This window comes from Punica granatum, chromosome 8 (assembly GCF_007655135.1).
Source record: "Punica granatum isolate Tunisia-2019 chromosome 8, ASM765513v2, whole genome shotgun sequence".
Lineage (NCBI taxonomy): Eukaryota > Viridiplantae > Streptophyta > Magnoliopsida > Myrtales > Lythraceae > Punica > Punica granatum.
In genome coordinates, this window is record NC_045134.1 from 4,913,861 (window position 1) to 4,933,197 (window position 19,337).

At 43.1% G+C, this 19,337-nt stretch overlaps 5 protein-coding genes across 5 annotated transcripts; 3 read left to right on the top strand and 2 right to left on the bottom strand.

The window, feature by feature from the left end:
- Nucleotides 1-723: 723 nt before the first annotated feature.
- On the top strand, nucleotides 724-1,807 carry LOC116215863 (EG45-like domain containing protein). The gene is made up of 3 exons (XM_031551658.1): nucleotides 724-934; nucleotides 1,061-1,343; nucleotides 1,441-1,807. The coding sequence occupies exons 1-3, from the start codon at nucleotides 811-813 to the stop codon at nucleotides 1,445-1,447; spliced, it is 414 nt and encodes a 137-aa protein (XP_031407518.1). The 5' UTR covers nucleotides 724-810; the 3' UTR covers nucleotides 1,448-1,807.
- Nucleotides 1,721-5,994, bottom strand: LOC116215862 (lycopene epsilon cyclase, chloroplastic). The gene is made up of 11 exons (XM_031551657.1): nucleotides 5,496-5,994; nucleotides 4,811-4,982; nucleotides 4,291-4,426; nucleotides 4,081-4,191; nucleotides 3,395-3,497; nucleotides 3,124-3,267; nucleotides 2,920-3,027; nucleotides 2,738-2,834; nucleotides 2,509-2,637; nucleotides 2,185-2,317; nucleotides 1,721-2,093 (listed from the first exon to the last, which is right to left on the bottom strand). Exons 1-11 carry the CDS (start codon nucleotides 5,787-5,789, stop codon nucleotides 1,928-1,930), a joined length of 1,593 nt encoding a protein of 530 aa, XP_031407517.1. The 5' UTR covers nucleotides 5,790-5,994; the 3' UTR covers nucleotides 1,721-1,927.
- Nucleotides 5,995-9,930: 3,936 nt separating this feature from the next.
- Nucleotides 9,931-11,597, top strand: LOC116188117 (protein ALP1-like). Its single transcript, XM_031517274.1, has one exon. It carries the CDS (start codon nucleotides 10,025-10,027, stop codon nucleotides 11,459-11,461), a length of 1,437 nt encoding a protein of 478 aa, XP_031373134.1. The 5' UTR covers nucleotides 9,931-10,024; the 3' UTR covers nucleotides 11,462-11,597.
- A 214-nt stretch (nucleotides 11,598-11,811) lies between these two features.
- LOC116188116 (serine/threonine-protein kinase 38-like) lies at nucleotides 11,812-16,039 on the top strand. The gene is made up of 14 exons (XM_031517273.1): nucleotides 11,812-11,945; nucleotides 12,306-12,564; nucleotides 12,746-12,920; nucleotides 13,061-13,144; nucleotides 13,238-13,479; nucleotides 13,862-14,111; nucleotides 14,199-14,278; nucleotides 14,371-14,455; nucleotides 14,573-14,704; nucleotides 14,806-14,919; nucleotides 15,116-15,163; nucleotides 15,301-15,385; nucleotides 15,606-15,666; nucleotides 15,755-16,039. The coding sequence occupies exons 2-14, from the start codon at nucleotides 12,365-12,367 to the stop codon at nucleotides 15,756-15,758; spliced, it is 1,560 nt and encodes a 519-aa protein (XP_031373133.1). The 5' UTR covers nucleotides 11,812-11,945; nucleotides 12,306-12,364; the 3' UTR covers nucleotides 15,759-16,039.
- On the bottom strand, nucleotides 15,997-18,615 carry LOC116188118 (pre-mRNA cleavage factor Im 25 kDa subunit 1). The gene is made up of 7 exons (XM_031517275.1): nucleotides 18,062-18,615; nucleotides 17,921-17,966; nucleotides 17,276-17,369; nucleotides 17,116-17,189; nucleotides 16,936-17,022; nucleotides 16,730-16,840; nucleotides 15,997-16,332 (listed from the first exon to the last, which is right to left on the bottom strand). The coding sequence occupies exons 1-7, from the start codon at nucleotides 18,229-18,231 to the stop codon at nucleotides 16,258-16,260; spliced, it is 657 nt and encodes a 218-aa protein (XP_031373135.1). The 5' UTR covers nucleotides 18,232-18,615; the 3' UTR covers nucleotides 15,997-16,257.
- Nucleotides 18,616-19,337: the final 722 nt, after the last annotated feature.

Genomic DNA, 19,337 nt, shown 5'->3' on the forward strand with positions numbered 1-19,337 from the left:
AGGTTATATTGAGATGCTGAGCGTCCTGCTAAAGTGAATCAAATTAAAAACCTCTTGATTCCATGTCGAGAACGGTACCACTGTATTAAATTCCTTTCTCTTTTTGGACCCTTTCTTTGGTTCGTGTTGTACAAGTCTGATTTCGTATTAAGCAATACTGCTACTTATTTGTGTGGGTCGCCGCAGTCCCACCTTGTTGCCCCTTTACTGTCCTTGGGAGCCATCGGATGTTACGATGTCAGACAGATAAACCCAACAACCCCGAATACATCTCGGAAGCAATGGACGCAACATATGCTATGCCATGCTACAGTTGCCATCTTTCCAAGTCATCGCGTGCGATGTGGTTGTACGGCTATGCACCGAGCTATGTGGTTGTACATTCTCTTCATTCCCCAAACCATCACAGACGTACTATCTCTTGCAAACCAATGATTCGTGAAACTGGATGATCGCTTCCTAGCCAAAGACTATGCCTTTTGAGGCTACGAACTGACCTGCTCGTGATATCAGGTGTAGTCATATAGCACGTTTCGAGGAAAACACATCAAGGCCTTTGATAAAACTATAGAGCCGGCCAACTTCAACACATAATAAATTCAAAAAATTGGAATTTATTTTTTCCTTTCTAATTTTGCCTTGAATTATGTAAATATGACGGCTTTTTAATTCCCTTTTCATGGGCAACTGGCCATTATAAATAGACCCGACCCTTCACCAAAGCCAACCATCACTAAGAAAACACATCACCAGCTTCCGTAGTTCATTAACTTAGAGGCTAATCACTCCCCAGAAATTCAGAAAAAAAGAATGGCAATGCAGCTGAAGAATGCTCTAGCCCTCATTGCATTGTTGTGCTTCTCATCGAGTCTCGTCCTTTCGGTGTCAGCACAGAGCTCTGGAATCGCAACCTTTTACACTCCGCCTTATGTTCGTAAGTCGCAAATTATAGACTGGCTGTCAGTTGCCAAATCATCGATGCACACTAGCTAGTATGTTTGGTAATCGCAGTCATATGACTAGGAAAAACGGTTTGATTCTTATTCTGTGCATTTTGCAGCTTCTGCGTGTTTCGGTTTCGATGTGCAAGGGACAATGATTGCATCGGCAAGTGAATCGTTGTGGAACAATGGGGCAGCATGCGGGCAAAGATTTGAGGTTACCTGCCTCAGCGGGACCAATCAAGGCGTCCCTAAGCCCTGCCTTGGAAGTGGATCTGTAACCGTGACAATCGTCGACCGTTGCCCTGCCCCTGGCTGCCGAGGCACCATTGATCTGTCCCAGGAAGCATTCGCCTCGATCGCCGATCCCAATGCTGGAGCCATTAACGTCTCCTTACAGGGGTACATGAAACACCGATGTCAACTTATGCTCACCGATTATTTCCTCTGCCACCACTTTGTTAGTCTAACTAAAACTGTTTCATTGAACTTTTTCCAGGGCCTGAAGGACCAGTCAGAGACGAAGTTTAACGAAGCCATTCTTTTAAATCCTAATAACGAACTTTTTCATAGAGTTGTTCTAATTCGAATCCATTCTGTCTGTCATCTTAGTTGTATTGTTTATTCATTTTGGACATCGGTTTTGTAATCCTTTCGAGCTAAATAAATCTCGAAATCTATAATTCCATCCCCACTTTGAGTGAGGTATAAAGCTTTATCTCTTGAAGAAACCCGTAACTGACACATTCCAGAAAATAGGAAATCGTACGAGGATAACAAAAGGCAAGTTGACCCAGTCATCTTTCACATATAATACTGCCACTTTCAGAATCATAATCCAAAATTTGCGTCATTGACAATCTTCTTCACCATGAAAACTCCATCGGTGAGAGTTCGATTGTCGTGGACGGAACCGGAAAAGCATAGGGCATAGTGTATGGTGATAGATATATATATACATGATGGTTCAAGAAGAATACTAGATCCTAGATAGTGAGATATGTTCTTATCATAGTCGAACCCGTCGGATCTGAGAGTAGATGTCTGATGAGGCACATCCTCAAGTCTTTTGGTGCTATAACAAACATGTAGAATGCAAACAGCACGAGGTCGGCTGAAGATAGAGTCGACCCAAGAAATCCCCACCACATCCTGAATCATAGCACGACTTATATAACTCGATCTACAGGATAACTAGAACTCTAAAATTCGGAAAAGATAAATTGATGGGAAACAGGCATACCAGCGGGGCAACCGGAAGAAAGTGTGGAAGAATGTTCGGATTCCCTCAATGTCGAACTGCAAAATAAGGGCCAGCCCAAATAGGAAAAACGCCCTCTGCCGCTTTCTTTCTGGAGGCCATAAGGTGTTCCATGCTGAAAATTAAAGGTTTCACTGTCAGATACTAAATACAACATTGCATCTCCACATGTATTTGTTTGATACGTAAACAGACTAAATAAGTTTGCCCGCAAATTGGAGCAGTGTGACAAACTATATAGCTGAAAGAAGGCAAGTGAATCCCACTAAGAGAGATTCAATGAAATTGATGAAATCACATGAATACCTTGCATTGAAATGTTCTTGCTAATTTTTCCATTAATAAGCATCGGTTTCGTTTGATCCTGCCTCATTATATTTGCAATTGCGGAAGCATATTTAGGAGCCTCTGACAAGGATCTGACCACTGAGTAACCTGATCAATAAGGTGGACAGAATCAAGCATAGACCCGAAAAAGACGAAAAGGAATCGAAAAAGAAGGGGGAAGAGGATGTCAGTTCTGCTCCCTCTCAACCTGTTGCTGGGTGGACCATACTGGCAGCAGCACCGAATGCAAGATTTTTCTGTTCCGTGTTCGGTAGGGACCCTCCCACGGGAATGTAAGACCATTCCTTCAACATAGTCCAATGGGAAATCGGAAAATTCATCAGGAACGTGATCTACACAGAGGAAGCCTCAAAATGTTCGATTAGTTACCTCTTCATGCACTTTTTTTATTCGAATTCCCATCGTCTCCAGCCTCAACATCAGCTTCTTTTTAAGCAGATCAAAGGGCATTGCGTCTTTTGAAGCCAGACATGTTTCCTGCGGCGCATTTTTGACATCATCATGAGTACCGAGAAGGATACGGGTAATTTATGTAATATTTTCAAGTATAGCGAGTATTTAAACTTAGAAAACCTCGAAAAAAACTCGACTTGGTGACATAGGCATAACATATAAGAAGGTTGGATACTCTGCTTCCGGAGAGGGAACCTTCTGCTTGACATAGTCTCGATAATCCATAAAGACCATCAATCTGGGATCATATGGGCTATTTTCCACCTGTCATTGCCAATGAATAATTGAAGAACAACATGACGGAGCATTAGTACATAAGATAAAAATTGAAGCTTCTGGTATAATGGAGTTCAAAGGTTTAGTCTGTAGGGCATTTTTCTCTGTGCCATACCTCTACCTCGACTCCATAAGCCGTCTGTACAGACACTCTGGGACCGCCTACCTCGTACTGCAACAGCCTTCCCGAAGCTGCTCCCGATGCAACAGTGGCAAGCCTACAATGCTAAGTTAGTTGCTTCACACAAAGGAGATGAACGTAAGCAAGCAGGGCTGAACTGACATTCTGAACCAGATGGGTTTAGTTCTATAGGGTTATTTTTCACGGAAAGAGCAGTTAGGGAAATCCTGAAGCCCTTCCAAGTTCTATACTTCTAGAAATGGCAATAAAAAAACTAACAGGCCATGATTAAACTCGTTCACTCAGTGAAATTGAGCCAACTTGCATCAACTGCATAGAATACGTCTTGGACCAGTCAGATTTGCTCGTTGATCAGTTGTATCATAGACTTGTGATTTCAAGCCTAATCCACCGAGACAAGTTTTGGTGAAATCGCCCAAACTGATTGGAACTTCAGTTTATCGAGCTTTGTGAAAAACATATTGATATGTAGCCAAAACAACTATTACCGAAGATTCTGATACTCTTAGCGCTATATGATCGTATGATCCTACAAGAAGTTTACGGCGTCCACCATTGGAGCTTACGGTGCTGCTAGATAGAATCTCGAGTTTAATAGCTTTAAGCAGAAGTCTCATCTCGTACAGGGTAAAGATGAAAAGATGAAGATCCACTTTTACCTGCAGGGAACAACGACGTTGCATTCACATGCAACGAGACTGTGCCCTTCAGCTGCTTCAACGATGCTCTCCACTTTCGAGTTGAGATATGAAACACCTGCCTCGACACACCTAGTGAAATTAATATTGATTATGATTACAGAATCAAGGTGGTTCATAAAAAAACTGGTCTGGGTAAAACCATCATAATGAACTAATGGCTATGCCAACCTTTGCAATAACTCTTCGTGAAGCAGGTGGCGGCTGACTCGTCCGTATGCACGACCAATCATAATGGGTTCACTGTCATCAAGGTATACTATAGTGTCCTGCCACACATGCTCGATACATTTTGCAAGCCCGAGATCTGAGAACGAAGAAATGTTGTCTTTCTAAACAACACCGAAGCAAAAGACAGCTTGTGGTAAAGGAACAAATTACAACATCTCCTAAGTGAAGGACCAAGGAACAGGTTTCTGGCGCATAAAAATCGAAAAACACAATCTACTTTTTTGTGGTTTTTTTTTTCCTGCTAGAATTTTTTTTTGGATAAGTGTTGTTCCTTCATTTCATTAATCAACATTGATATTTACAAGCACAACACTCTTCCAAGAAACACAAAACTGCAGAAACTAGCTCAAGTCTAACAAAGGAGCTAAGCTAGAATTACGAAGTTGAGTGGTATAATTTGCATCTCGAATATGCAACAATTGCACATAAGGATCGTGAGTATGAAAATGCGTAAGCGTACCTTTAAATTCATCCTCCCATACGCCATAGTTGTTCGTGAATGGGAGATCAGGACCGATCAGGCCAACCTTCAGACCTAATTTGGCCGATTCTGCTGCCAGGGCAAGCCCGGCTGGACCACAGCCAATCACCACCAAATCCAAAACATCACTTCCAACTGGTATCGGTAGTAACTGTGGAATTTCAAGTCACGTGTCAATCATCTGGAAAAAAAAGTTCATAAAAGGACGGCCATATCGTATAGAAAATGTACCACAAAGGTAATAGTTGGACAACAATTTTACTGAAAGATGTAAAGCTGTCTAAACTCAGAAACAGATGCGAGAACGGCATTGCACATTCAACTTGGAAAAGCATAGTTTTATCCATTTTTCGGCTACATAATTTAGTACTTTTTGTAGAGTGACAGAGCGCAACAACAGCTCGGCAGAATCAAGCAATCGGGAACGAATTGTCACCTAACAATCTCGAGAACTAGCAATTTAGCATCGGAGTAAAACTAGCTGTTGACCACAAACTAAGGCAATTTTCCGATCATCACAACATAGTTTCATCTCCAAAAAGCTGACAACATTCAGAACCTACAAAACTCCACCTAAAACATCGGCTCTGCATATTCATGTTCTGCAACAGATAATCCACGAAAGTAAATAAAACCCCACTAGCTGACATCCGGCAAAGTTCACCTTATCGGAGATTCTCGACTGCTTTTCCATGGTCTTGTTCTGCTGCATTTGCACAAAGTAGAGCTCCGACCCACCGGCCTTAATGTAATCCTCCCCATCGGCAAATGCCCCTTCTTCGAGGGCCACGCAGCTATCGCCTTTGGCAACACCCGCCTCCACTCTGCACCTCCGGAACGCCGCTCTCCTCCACGTCCTGACCGGTCTTCTCCGGCAATCGAACCAACTCGAAGCAGGGCAAGAAGGGGCTCCCGCCATTGCCACCGAGAAGTTCCTAACTCCAAAGACACACTCCATTGTTCACTTCCCCTGCTGCTCCACTTGCTCGGCTCTCTCCAGTAAAGGTCCAACCTTTCATGCCATATCTATGGAGCTTTCATGCTCTCTCTCTCTCTCTCTCTCTCTCTCTCTCTCTCTCTCTCTCTCTCTCTCTCTCTCTCTATCTATCTTGACTGTGCTGCTCAGTGCAGAGGCAGATGACAGTCGTTGCATTGGGGATAGGGGAAGGGAGGGACGAAGAGCTGTCTGGTGAACTTCAATCTGCTGAGGTCTTCAACTGTCGCCCACTTCGCGCCACGTGGAAGTAGTTGATTGGACTAGTTCCATAAAGTGCACCTACCTACGTTATCCTTAAACGACCCGTTTTACAGTTTCCCTCTAAATTTGCACCAGAAAATTTTCTTATAATCATCACTGCTCGAACCCTCACCTAACGTAATATGATATTTTTCAATTAAATCACGGAACATCTCCAATTTTCTCGAGGTCCGGTTTACATTGTTTCTTATATAGCGCGGTTTACATCGGCTTGAGCTACTGTGGATTCTTCTGGCCCTGCTGAAAATTCGATTATTGGTGGGATTTCTCTAGTCCTCAATGAGTATGTTAGCACAAGACCAATGAGGTGTAGCACAGTCGGTAATGCATTAGTGTTCAAACACTAGGTCGGGAGTTCAATTCTCATTGGAGGCTTGGGAGCAAATAAGGGGGAAGGTCCCCCTATTTATTATCGAACCCGCTTGTTGTAGTAATATTCCGACTATATACCTCTGGATGGATAGTGTTCCTCTGATACCTCATTGGGTCGCAGTGATTAGCTCAGACTCTCGGATCCCGGTGTAGTTATGGCTCAAATTAAACATTTTGTGGTGGAATTCGGGCTCATATGATTACGCAATTCTCATTGGAGGCTTGGGAGCAAATAAGGGGGAAGGTCCCCCTATTTATTATTGAACCCGCTTGTTGTAGTAATATTCCGACTATATACCTCTGGATGGATAGTGTTCCTCTGATACCTCATTGGGTCGCAGTGACTAGCCCAGACTCTCGGATCCCGGTGTAGTTATGGGTCAAATTAAACATTCTGTGGTGGAATTCGGGCTCATATGATTACGCCTTATGAGGGTTGCTACACCAATCGCGCCCGACCTCTAATTATTCAGGCAAAAAAAAAAAATAGTATGTTAGCACAAGTCAATTGTGATGACATTGTTAGAATAGAAGAAAATACAAGGAGACCTCCCTATGCAACCTGATCTTCCTTATGTAAGTTCGGTTCAAAGTTGAAAGAGCTCAGGGCAGGCCTTTCATGGTCATATGCTCGGCCATGTCTAGTGGCACAGTAAGGTCATTCTGCTCGTATGTCGAAAGGTAACAACATCGATTAGTCCAGGTTCAACGTTAAAGGATAAATTAAGTAAACATTTATGCTATTCTTTTAGTAGATTAAGGATGATTTATCAACAGAGAAAGGGGGAGTACGTACTACTGGAGTAAACTATTCATTGCTAGATCTGGAACTAATAAAAAGTTGAGTTTGATTTCCATCAATGAGGCATATGTTTTCTAGTCCCTTATTTTCTTTTACGTCCAATAGTGTTCCTCCTAGCCCAAAAAATATTTCAGGAAGACAAGACACCGCATCCAATAGCCTGTCAAATTCAGTCATTTATACCGGAAAGAAAATCCCCTTGTGAATTCATTGACGAGGTGGTCGTTGAGTTTACCTTTGGCATTGCATGTTTGCCACACAACTCCAAACACTGTCAGGACTCTACTTTCTGGAGATCTTATTGGAGCTATCCTTACACAGATTTCTTTTAATTTAATCAAAATTTTATGTATTGTTATTATTTTCCTTGTGCCTCGGCCTCGTTTATATATATACCTTTAAAAAAAAATAAAGGCACATATAGTTTGATTGCCTTCCCAATCTAGTAATGTTTCCATTCAATGATGTTTGCACAATATCCTAATTGTTAAAAAAAAATAAAATTAAATACAAACCATGTGCATCTCGTCCAGAGGAACATTTTAGAACTTGACTTCACGTTTTGGGTCAATGTGGTCAAATTACTTGTATGAAAACAAAATCAAAATTCAAACGTGTCAACAATCATTAAAGTCGTACGTTCTTTTAGTACATATTAATATGATACGTCACACGTGTTTGTCGACGTTGATTATTCAATCAATGATATAAATCGGGATGACTCCTCCAATTTATTATTACTGGCTAGCCAATTAGCATATGCTTTTTTTTTTTCTAACCCGGGGCGTCCGGGCTTCGCCCGACTAATCCCCGGGGCTCCGTGAACCCCCGGCGGCGCACGGAGCGGGTAATTACACCAAAGGCGCTCCGGTGGCTCTAAGGGAATTCGAACCCGGATCTCGGTGCAAAATTAGGTGCACATTAATCATTAGGCCGAACCCCTTGGAGTTGCCAATTAGCATATGCTTAAAATGACCAGTAGGCTATCTTGTTTAATTTATGGTTGGTAAGATTGTTTCTCTAATTCATTTTTTAAATCAGGTAAACCGGATAAGCCATGCATCGTTCAACTAAGGAGATTTTGTTTTCTTCAAAAGAAATTAATATTCTTATTATTCGGTCAAGGTAAATTAAGGTAATATAGTATCTATAGGTCAACCTATTCAATATCATTATTTTCTTGCTGGCAGTATGTAAGCGCGCATGTAACAACCTTATTAGGTGAACATAATATTTTAGGAATGTGACTTAGTATAATGATACAAGTTGTTAACTCGGAACCAAAATTTTCGAATTAAATCATTTCCAGTTAGACTCGTACATGCCCACTAATTTCGATTCCCCATTTCTATTATATTAATACAATGACTATGAATTTTCTTTATTAAAAAGAAACCGTAATCCACCGAAAAAAAAAAAGAAAAAAGAAAGAAAGAAAGAAAGCTGTAACATGCTTCCATATGTCTTAAGTTGGCCATGCATCGAGACCAATAGCAAGGGACATACTGCCAGAACATCCACCCAGTGCCCGCTGACTGCGCCGCCCAGCCTAATCTTAGGCTCGTACTTACCTCCATGGACTAACCATGCGGAGAACCCTTAAGTTTTCAGGGCATTAAATTTTCACCAATATATGCGTTATTCGAGTCGATAGTATTATTTCAAGTTATTCATACTCTAGTCAATTACTATAGGGGGAAGTTCATAAATCTAATATAAGATTAAGAAAAGTGAGTCAAATGGTCACAGAAAATTCCATTGACAAGAATTGAACATGAAACATCTCGATTCGTAATTGGCTATTAGTGTCGCTAAACTGGTTCTCCTGTCTCATTGGGATATCATGTAGGAAAATATTTATTTAAAAAATGTACTCTTCATTTTACTAGGTCCAATTTTCATGTGATGCTCAATCTACGATTAAGAGAAGGGGTTTATTTCCAAGCACAAAGCTACAGATGGCCATATATAATTCATCAGTGCCATGTGAGATAAATGGGATGTGTGGTTTGGTGAGAAATGAGGACTCGTTGCAATACCACCCACTCTTAGCTTGAAAATAAGTTGTGGTAAACATTTTTATCTAAAATTAGGAAGTTCTATGTTTAATAATTATCATTGATGCAATCGGTACCTTTTATTTGATTTTTTTCTTATTTTTAGTAGGTTTATTTATAAACGTGTCTTGTAACCAAAAGAGAGATTCTTCTTCGAACCCTTTGGGGCATCAACTACAAAATTCTCCTTTCTTTTTTTCTTTTTTCTTAATGTTGCCGACTTATAAAATGCAAAAGTTGCCATAAATAAAATATTGAAAAGAAATTAAAAAAAAAAAAGAGCTGAAATTTCCGGAGGAGGGAAGAATAGATGACTGAGGAAGCTTCTCTCAAACCTTCCATAAATATATATATATATTCCTATGGGCCCAATTTCCTTGTTTTTCCCTAAAAACCCACTTCCCCACAAAGCCCCACCGCGTAAGTAACCTTTTCTTTAATCGCGAAGGAACCAAATCCAAAAGTCAAGTCAACTTCCAATGGGCCCCACCTTCCCTGCCCCACCCCCGTTCACACAGACGCTCTCTCTCTCTCTCTGTTTCTATTCTTCTATTCTCTTCCCTACGCGCCTCCTGGAATCGACTCATCCATAGCCCGTACATATATATACATAAATCTCCAGCCCATCTCTTGGGGAGATTCATCAGTCAATCCTAATTCAAACTCATCTCTGCGTTCCCACACCCCACCCATCTGATATTTGAATGGAAATCACGCCTTTCCCATTTCCTAGTCACCCGCAGGACGACCCGGAACAAGTAGAAGATCCCTCCAAGTTCTATGCCCTGTTCGACGACAACAGCGATCACTTCTACGAGCTCGCTAACCCGTTTAAGCGGTTGTGCGAGGTCCACGGGGAAGCCGTCATGCCGCTCAAGGAGGACAGCGATTGGGTTATGGACTCCAGCTTTTTCCTGGACGAGGAACAGAGTTACGGACAGGGACCGGCCGGGGAAGATGAGCTTGAGGTTGTGAGTGCTCCCGCAAGGACCAATAAGCGGGCCCGCCCCTCTTCCTCGTTGCCAGTCTCGCCTGGGGCAGAGGCGTCGGGGAGTGGCCACCAGCAGCAGCAGCAGCAGCAAAGGAGGCTGTGGGTTAAGGACCGGTCCAAGGACTGGTGGGAGAGGTGCAACCACCCGGATTTTCCGGAGGAAGAGTTCCGGCGCTGCTTCCGGATGAGCCGGGCGACATTCGACCTCATCTGCCAGGAGCTCGACCCTGTTGTCACCAAGAAGAACACGACTCTCCGGGACGCCATCCCTGTACGTCAGCGAGTTGCTGTGTGTGTTTGGCGGCTTGCGACTGGGGAGCCCTTGAGGTTGGTCTCGAAGCGGTTCGGGCTCGGGATATCCACCTGCCACAAGCTGGTCCTAGAGGTCTGCTTGGCGATAAAGAATGTCTTGATGCCCAAGTTTCTCAACTGGCCCGAAGGTGAGAGGATGAAGGCCATTAAGGACGAGTTGGAGATGAAGTGGGGGATTCCAAATGTAGGTGGAGCCATGTACACGACCCACGTGCCAATCATCGCACCGAAGGAGAACTCGGCAGCTTATTTGAACAGGCGGCATACTGAGAGGAACGGGAAGACGTGTTATTCAGTCACCGTCCAAGGCGTGGTCGACCCAAAAGGAGTGTTCACGGATGTCTGCATTGGTTGGCCTGGTTCGATGCCGGATGATTTGGTCCTGGAGAATTCGGCTCTCTACAAGCGGGCTTCCCAAGGCCTTCTGAGGGACGTCTGGGTCGTCGGGAATTCCGGGTACCCTTTAATGGACTGGGTCCTCGTCCCGTACACCTACCCGAACTTGACGTGGGGCCAGCATGCATTCAACGAGAAGGTCGGGGAGATTGGGGCCGTGGCGAAGGAGGCCTTTGCCAGGCTGAAGGGAAGGTGGTCCTGCCTGCAGAAGAGGACGGAGATCAAACTACAGGACCTGCCGGTTGTTCTAGGAGCATGCTGTGTATTGCACAACGTCTGCGAGATGAGAAACGAGGGGATAGACCCTGAGCTGAGGTTCGAGCTTTTCGATGATGAGATGATCCCTGATAGCAACGGTATTAGATCGATGAGCGCCGCCCAGGCCCGGGATCACATCGCCCACAATCTACTGCACCATGGCCTTCCAGGAACCTTTCCTTAGCGTTAGTTAGTGTTAGAGCGAACCGACATACTTTTTTTTTTTACCCCCCTCTTTGATTTGATATTTTCTTGTCATTCTTTTTGGCTGCTGTTAGTCATTAAATACGATAAAGTCAACACAGTTGTTCCCGAGTTCCTCTTTTACTTTTTGCCGATCGAATTGTTGTACAAATATACCGGGAAATTCTACGGTTGCCTTGATGAGTACTTTTACCTCGAACTCATAGGATTTGACCGACCAAAATTTTCAAACAAACCCAATTTTCTCTTGCATCTGATGGGATTTGTCCCATTGGTTTGTTCTGTTTTCTCCCCCAGTTCATTGACATCTGACTTGCAACAGAAGTACATGACGGACTACTTTTCTCCGGGGTTTGCTTGACTCCTAAGCAAGGGCATTATATGGTCCTTGAGAGGACAGGGCGCTAGGAGTGCTGGGTGTCGCAAGTGGACGATCCCCATTAAACTCGGAATCTCTTAACCCGGTAATATTTTGATTTCCAACACGTTTTGACGTTAGAGTGGCCATTCATTTTAATCGTTTTCAATAAGCATATAATCATATATGTCACGGTAATTCCTCTTAACATAAAATTAAACAAGTTAGCCCTCCATATGCTTTATAACCGAGCTAGCCCTTGAGAAGGTGCGACTGGGCCTAGTAATCCGAGATGGAGCAACAAACCTAAGATACTCTTCCCAAGCTAGTGCAAATCTAAAAATAGGCTGTCAAATGAGATAATTATTGTTTTTAAAAAAAAAAACTTTCCTTATTTTTGCCGAAAAATAAATTGAAGAACGGCCCGAAATTGTGCTCCAATTTGTCACACGGATCATCATGGCAGGAAATTCACGACCACACAAACGAGGGGGACGCAGAGAGAGAAGATTGCATTAGCAGGCCATGGAAATGGCAAATCACCAAAAGGACAAGGAGGAGGAGAAGGGCAGAGGAGGCAGCAGCAGCAAGGTGGGGCCAATGGCGATGGAGGACGAGGAGAAGGTGGGCTCCACCTTGACCATGGAGAGGGTCGCCGCTGCCAAGCAATTCATCGAGAGCCACTACAAGGCCCAAATGAAACACATCCAAGATCGCAAGGAACGGTAATTAAACTAATTAAATCAACTGATCTTATCAGTAATTGCTTGTACCTTTAATTTTTATCGATCCTGGAAATTGGAGCAGCGAAGTTATTCGGAGAACTTTCGATATGTAATGCTCCTTCGGGGATGTGCCGTGTTGTCTGCCTATCCGGAAAATAATGTACCTCGTCACCAATGACAGGCGGTCGGAACTGGAGAAGCAGCTTGCGGCTCTGCATGTATCGGAGGAGGAGCAGATGAATCTGCTTAAGGATCTTGAGCGGACAGAGACCGAGTACATGAGACTCAAGAGGCACAAGATATGCGTTGACGACTTCCATCTACTGACAATCATCGGGAGAGGGGCCTTTGGAGAGGTTAGCATCTAGCATGCTATATACGGGATACGCATATCCTCCCGTGTAATTCCGCTTATTAGCATGAACCGCATTATGCAGAACGTGTTACCGTGTTTGTTAGTAATTGTGGCGAGAAATTTAGTGGTTTCATGTTATAGGTCAGGCTCTGCCGTGAGAAGAAATCGGGCAATATTTACGCGATGAAGAAGCTGAAGAAGTCAGAAATGCTGAGCCGAGGGCAGGTATAACTGCTCTAGCCTCTGTAATCATTGGCATACGAAGTGACATTGATTTTTCGCCATTGGTGCTTGATTAAGATTTATACGTATGAGTAGGTTCAACATGTAAGAGCCGAACGGAATTTGCTCGCTGAAGTCGCGAGCCACTTCATAGTGAAGCTCTTCTATTCATTCCAAGACGCCGAGTATCTCTACCTGATCATGGAATACTTGCCCGGGGGTGATATGATGACTCTGCTGATGCGAGAGGAGACCCTCACTGAAACCGTCGCAAGATTCTACATTGCGCAGAGCGTTCTCGCCATTGAATCCATTCACAAACACAATTACATCCACAGGTCGGTTCCTTTTCCTTCGATACTCTGTTATCATCGGCATCTGATGTAGAATATGCTTTCTACACATAACCCCTTTCTTAAGCGCGTGTATCGGTGAATTCTATATTGGCCATCCTAGACCAAGATCAGGACATCTTCTGTTTCGACCTGTGTAGACATGCCCAGCATGATATGCAGCCGGAATTGGCTCCACTAAGATCCTGCTCGGCCAGGCTATGACTAGCTGAAGTCAGGTTTCATCGAGATTATAACTGATATCCCATGATTGATTGAAAGCATTTTCCAATCGAGTAGGAGTTTCTTGTCTGAACACATGGGAAAGTTTCGTTTTCAATTCTTTTCCGAGAAAATGTCTCATGAGAATCGAACCATTTCATTGCAGGGACATAAAACCGGACAATCTTTTGTTGGACAAAAACGGTCACATGAAGCTATCAGACTTTGGTCTGTGCAAGCCCCTGGACTGTTCGATTTTACCTGCAATACATGAAAATGAGGCTCTGCCGCCACAATCCGATGATCAGAAGTCAGACGAGCGCATCAGCAAAGATGGATCCTTGCCCGAGAACAATGGTCACTGGAAAAGTTCCCATGAACAGCTCCAACATTGGCAGATAAATCGGAGAAAACTGGTATCATTCTCGCTCTGATTGTCATTTAATTTGACCAAATTCGTGCTTTTATTATAACTTCTTCCCTCAAATTGTTGCTATGGGCAGGCTTTCTCTACTGTTGGCACTCCGGACTACATTGCTCCTGAAGTACTGCTCAAGAAAGGATATGGCATGGAGTGCGACTGGTCAGCTCGTCATAAGGACTTATCTTTCACTCGGAATATACAAAGAAATTTAGTTATGTATGGAAATTACTCATGTAGCAAATTGCATGCAGGTGGTCACTTGGTGCTATTATGTATGAGATGCTTTTGGGCTATCCTCCATTTTTCTCAGACGACCCGATAATGACATGCCGAAAGGTCAGCATGTAAATTCTGACCGCCTTGTTCATTTTTCTCAGCATCATACATCTTAGTCAAGTGTCGTTTTCGTAATCCTGTTGTTGTACTATGAGATCCTTCTGATGAATTATGCAGATTGTGCATTGGAAAAATCACTTGAAATTCCCTGAAGACTCGAGGTTGTCACCTGAAGCAAAGGACCTGATCTGCGGGCTTCTTTGCAACGTTCAAAACAGGCTTGGTACTCATGGGGTTGATGAAATTAAGGTACACATCGTATTTCTTTTCTTCGTTTACTACAAAGTAAGGAGAATCGTAATCTCATTTGATTATTGATCGATGAGTTGGTGGTTTGAATTGTATTTCAGGCTCATCCCTGGTTCAAAGATGTTGAATGGGACAAGCTTTATGAGATGGATGCTGCTTTTAAGCCACAGGTTGACGGGGAACTCGATACCCAGAACTTCACGAAATTTGATGAGGTGAGGGAGTCTGGACATTCTCGGAAGATCTTTACTTAGGAGCACAAGTTCTTTTGTCTTCCCAAGTTATGTTTCCTGTTAGTCTACACTGTTTTGGCTTAACGCCTATGAATAGCAGTGGAACCTCAGAATATTTTACGGGATCCCAATTTATCTGTCCCAAAACAAATGATGTTTCTGGACATGCGATATACAGGTTGATCTTCCAGCATCTTCTCGGACAGGATCTGGACCTTCGAGGAAGGTAAGCATCTAACTTCTCATGCGGAGAAATCGATCGACCACTCATCACAGTTAGCACAGATGAACACCATCGCGCACATCAGATTTCTGGGTATTTTCTTTCCTGATTTTATGTCAATTTAATGGCTGAAACCGCAGATACTTTTGACCCCTGAGGATATCAGTTTCGTTGGCTATACATACAAGAATTTCGAAGCTGTCAAAAAGTCGCACAATCGACCAGGTATAGAGCATCAGCCTCGCTCCTGCTTGTAGATATGTGGTAAAGAATTGACTGTAAGGAAAGAGCGTCGATAAAACTGAAGTCATTTGAGGAGTGAATTGTTAATGTCGTCGAGCAAACTATCATACTGCTTATCGACTAACTGATGCATCAAGATTAGATAAACCTTTGATTATTTCCTTAATAACATGGCTTTTATTTCGTGGTATCCCCTTCGCAGATAAGAAAACCAACCCATCATCGATCAAGTTGGCAACCAATAGTTCATCTCCCAGTACAGAGTACGAATCCAGAACTAGAACTCTGTTTATTCTCTGTTGTCTGTTTGAACCATCAAGAGTTTAATGAATTATTCGTTGCTTTGAACAGGTGACCAAGGAACTGGCTGCCCTGCTAATACAAAGACGCTAAAAATGGCACAAAACGATCTTCTGTGTCGTCCTGACGGGTACTTCTATGTGTTGAATAGATCGTCAAGTATCATCTGGAGAACTGGAAACACTATTCCACGAGGACGACTCACCTTCATTTTAGCGAGTACTCTGATATAGGTCGGCTTGACTACACATAACACTTTTGCAGCACTTACATTTAATGTACAGAAGAATCAATTTTGAGAAATGCTTCAATGCATGATAACATATACTATGCCTCCTCTCTACTTATGCCTCGATGTCTTGTTAAACGCTTATTTATACATTCGACAGTGAACACATTTCCTGTTTTGACATCAAAATCCGTACAACAGGCCCTCTTTCATAATATTTACAAGTGTGTTTATATATGCCAGCTAAAGCGACTAAACAAAAAAGATACTCATATTTCTACAAAGACAGAACCGTCCCAGCAGAAGTCACTCCGCTCCTTAATATTTACTCCACGTCAACAATATTGAAAGAGTACTTTGATAGCAGCTGTGGAATTCCCGATATTATCGGCCCGTAAGTCTGCAGAGAAACAGAACTTTATTGCATTAGGAGAATTGTGACAACGTAACTCACATTAAGAAAACAAAGTCTGTCCAACCACAGACAATCATAAGGTGCTAGTTAAGAAATTACATACAAATTACAGTTATCATTCAATTATATTCACTTCCTCGTCCTATAACTAGTGATGTGGCACAATTAGCGAAAATGCGAGTGGTGGCATCCTGAGTGAGATTAATAATGATTCATGAACCAAGAAAGAAAATCAGTTCCCCGTATCTTGAATCTTATTGATCAGAACTAATAACTTGGTGAATGGCAGTCATGAGAAAAATCAGATCACACCATAATAAATTAAAACCTCTTTATATGAGAGTACGACTATGCACGGTCCATGGGGTGGGGAAATATGCACCTTGGAATTATCATGGATCTGGCACAATGGAACTGCAAGCAATTTCAGGTTTCCGGGCACGATGAACTTCCGACTCACAGGCAACTTCACAAGAAACAGCTTTGTGCACTCCTAAATATCACAAGGGACAAACAAAAACATGTCATCAGATCAGGTCATTAAATAGAAAAGAACCTGAAGAAACCATTTATCAGAAAATGAATGACCTTTGGCTTCTTGACATTTGGGGGCAAGTAAGGGTATAATAACGTCTCAAAGTCGGGCCTCCACCACATCCCCAGGCATTCTCCAATCTACTAACAGTAAACGAAATATGGATTTGAGGGAAATATAGCACAACTTGAGACTTTTGATTAAATCCAGCATTGCCAGATAATAGTTATTACCTCCCATTCCTTCTCATCACCGCTGTCACTAACAGAAAGCTTTCTGGACAGCTTGCGTCCTAGCCCTTCAATCTCTGAGGAAAAAACCTCACCAATTGAAATTCCAAAATTAGATTTAAGGTAAATAGCCGGGTCGCTTATGAAAGGGAGGGCAACTTACCCGATTCTCCTGGCCTTAGGCGACCGCCAGGCAGCTTAAAGGTGGAGTTCCTTACTTGCAACAGCAAGACATGGGGGTGTTTGAACAACTCGACCTGATTCAAAGAACATATACAAAGACAATTGCGCCAAGAAGCACCACGTTTAGAAGACACATCTAACAATAGCCAAGAATACAACTTGATGACCCCTCTTGCTCTTTCAAGCACATGAGGTGCCAAGATGTCCATCTGACGGGACATGGATGAGCTCCGACAGACTGAATTAGAAGGGTATCCGTTTTACGATTTTCATGATCTGATCCGCAATAATCTTCTTCGCTCTCGACTTCAACTTTCACAATAATCACTATTCCTTAACCTCATTTGCCAAGTAAAGTTCCTATTTTTAACCCAACTCCACAAACAACTATCCTTGGAATGGATTTAGCAACTTGCCGCCAAACAAAAAGCAGATCTTTTGGGCATAAAAACGCCCATAGATGATCACAACTTTGACAAATTCCTAAGAATCGCCTTTCGAGATCATCTAACCTAAAACATTAACTGCCACCGAACATCTCAAAAGGAGACTAATTTGCAAGTATGATCACAAAATGAAGCATGAAAGAAGGGCTGATTGTTTCAAACAAGAACTTGGAACTGACCACAACAACCGCCTCCACACAGGTCCTCATGCCATGAGCTGCATAGCTGATCATCAGCGAGATCAAGAAAGATCAGCTACGGCAGAGAAAAAGCAGAGAAAGCAGAGGTGAAGTGAACAAGAAACGAGACAAGGGGGTTACTTGGATTTCATCCGAAGGACACGATCCGCTATTGTCTCGTCTCTGAAAGAGATTGCCTCCTTGGACCCGAAGTAGTAGCCGCTGAGCGGGTAAATGTCCAGCACCGAGCCGCGATCACTCCTCCCGCCAACGTCCCCGTTCTCTCCATCCACCCGAGCTTCGTCTCCCATCTCCGAACTTCAAGAACTCCCTCGCAGAAAATCAAGAACCGCCAGCGACCCAAAACCCAGCTAGCAGAGCAACCCAGAGAAGAAGGGAATAGCAGACACAGACAAATGTGGTCCTTCTCTCTCTCTCTCTCTCTCTCTCTCTTTGCCTGGGTCGACTGGCGAATATATTCTGTTTTTGGCTCGATGGTGATGCTCACCGTTGAAAGCAGTCTCTGGAATGAACGCGTGAAGAAAAGGTGGATGCTTTCTCTTGGAGAAGGGTCTACGAGGAGGGAGGAAGGACAGGGGGCGGTGCTTCAGTGGTGTCGGCGGCGGCGGTAGTTATGACGGGGTACTTCAGATTCTAATTGGGTGGGAGAAAGGACGGTTGATTGGGACTTCGAGGAAAGTGCTTGTTTGGATACCGGATTATTGACCTCTACGATCGCTCCAAGTAACGCCCTCGCGCTTTCAATCGCTAACCATCGGATATATCCTCAACGGGACAAGATATGGCTTAGCCGGATTCGGTGTGACATACAAGGACATAATATGCTCTTTCTCGTCGCGTCACGCAGCTTAAAATATTTTAGGAACTCGTCGTATTACTTTCAATTAACTACGCGAAATCACAGAGAGCATAGGGATATTACATATATGAGATTTGATTAGATTTAGAAGTTTTTGCATATTCTTAATATTTACGAGATCTGTATATTAGGTAGACATTATATGATGAATCATGATCTATAAATAATAGATATCCTTGTTGAGCTCTTTCACGGTTGCACGAGAGTTTCCATCAATATCTCTCTTTTTTTAAAAAAAAAATTCCAATGCAAACCATGCGACTCAACCCCATGAGATTCCGATCGGATCGTACCAGGTGTTTATGCAACGATTGACTCAACTCGACCCGACCTGAACCGACGAAACCAAATGTAAATCTCTCCGGGTAAGAAGGGAATGCCAAACAAGGTAGACGTGTTTGTGGGGGCCCACTAACGGTGAGGCAGAGTGTCGGCAGTTATGTGGAAGCTTGAGCAAGCAACAGCACAACAACCTTGGCAGAAAACAAGAAAGTCAAAGAAGGTTCCTCTTCATCGTTCTGTTGACCAATGGGTGCC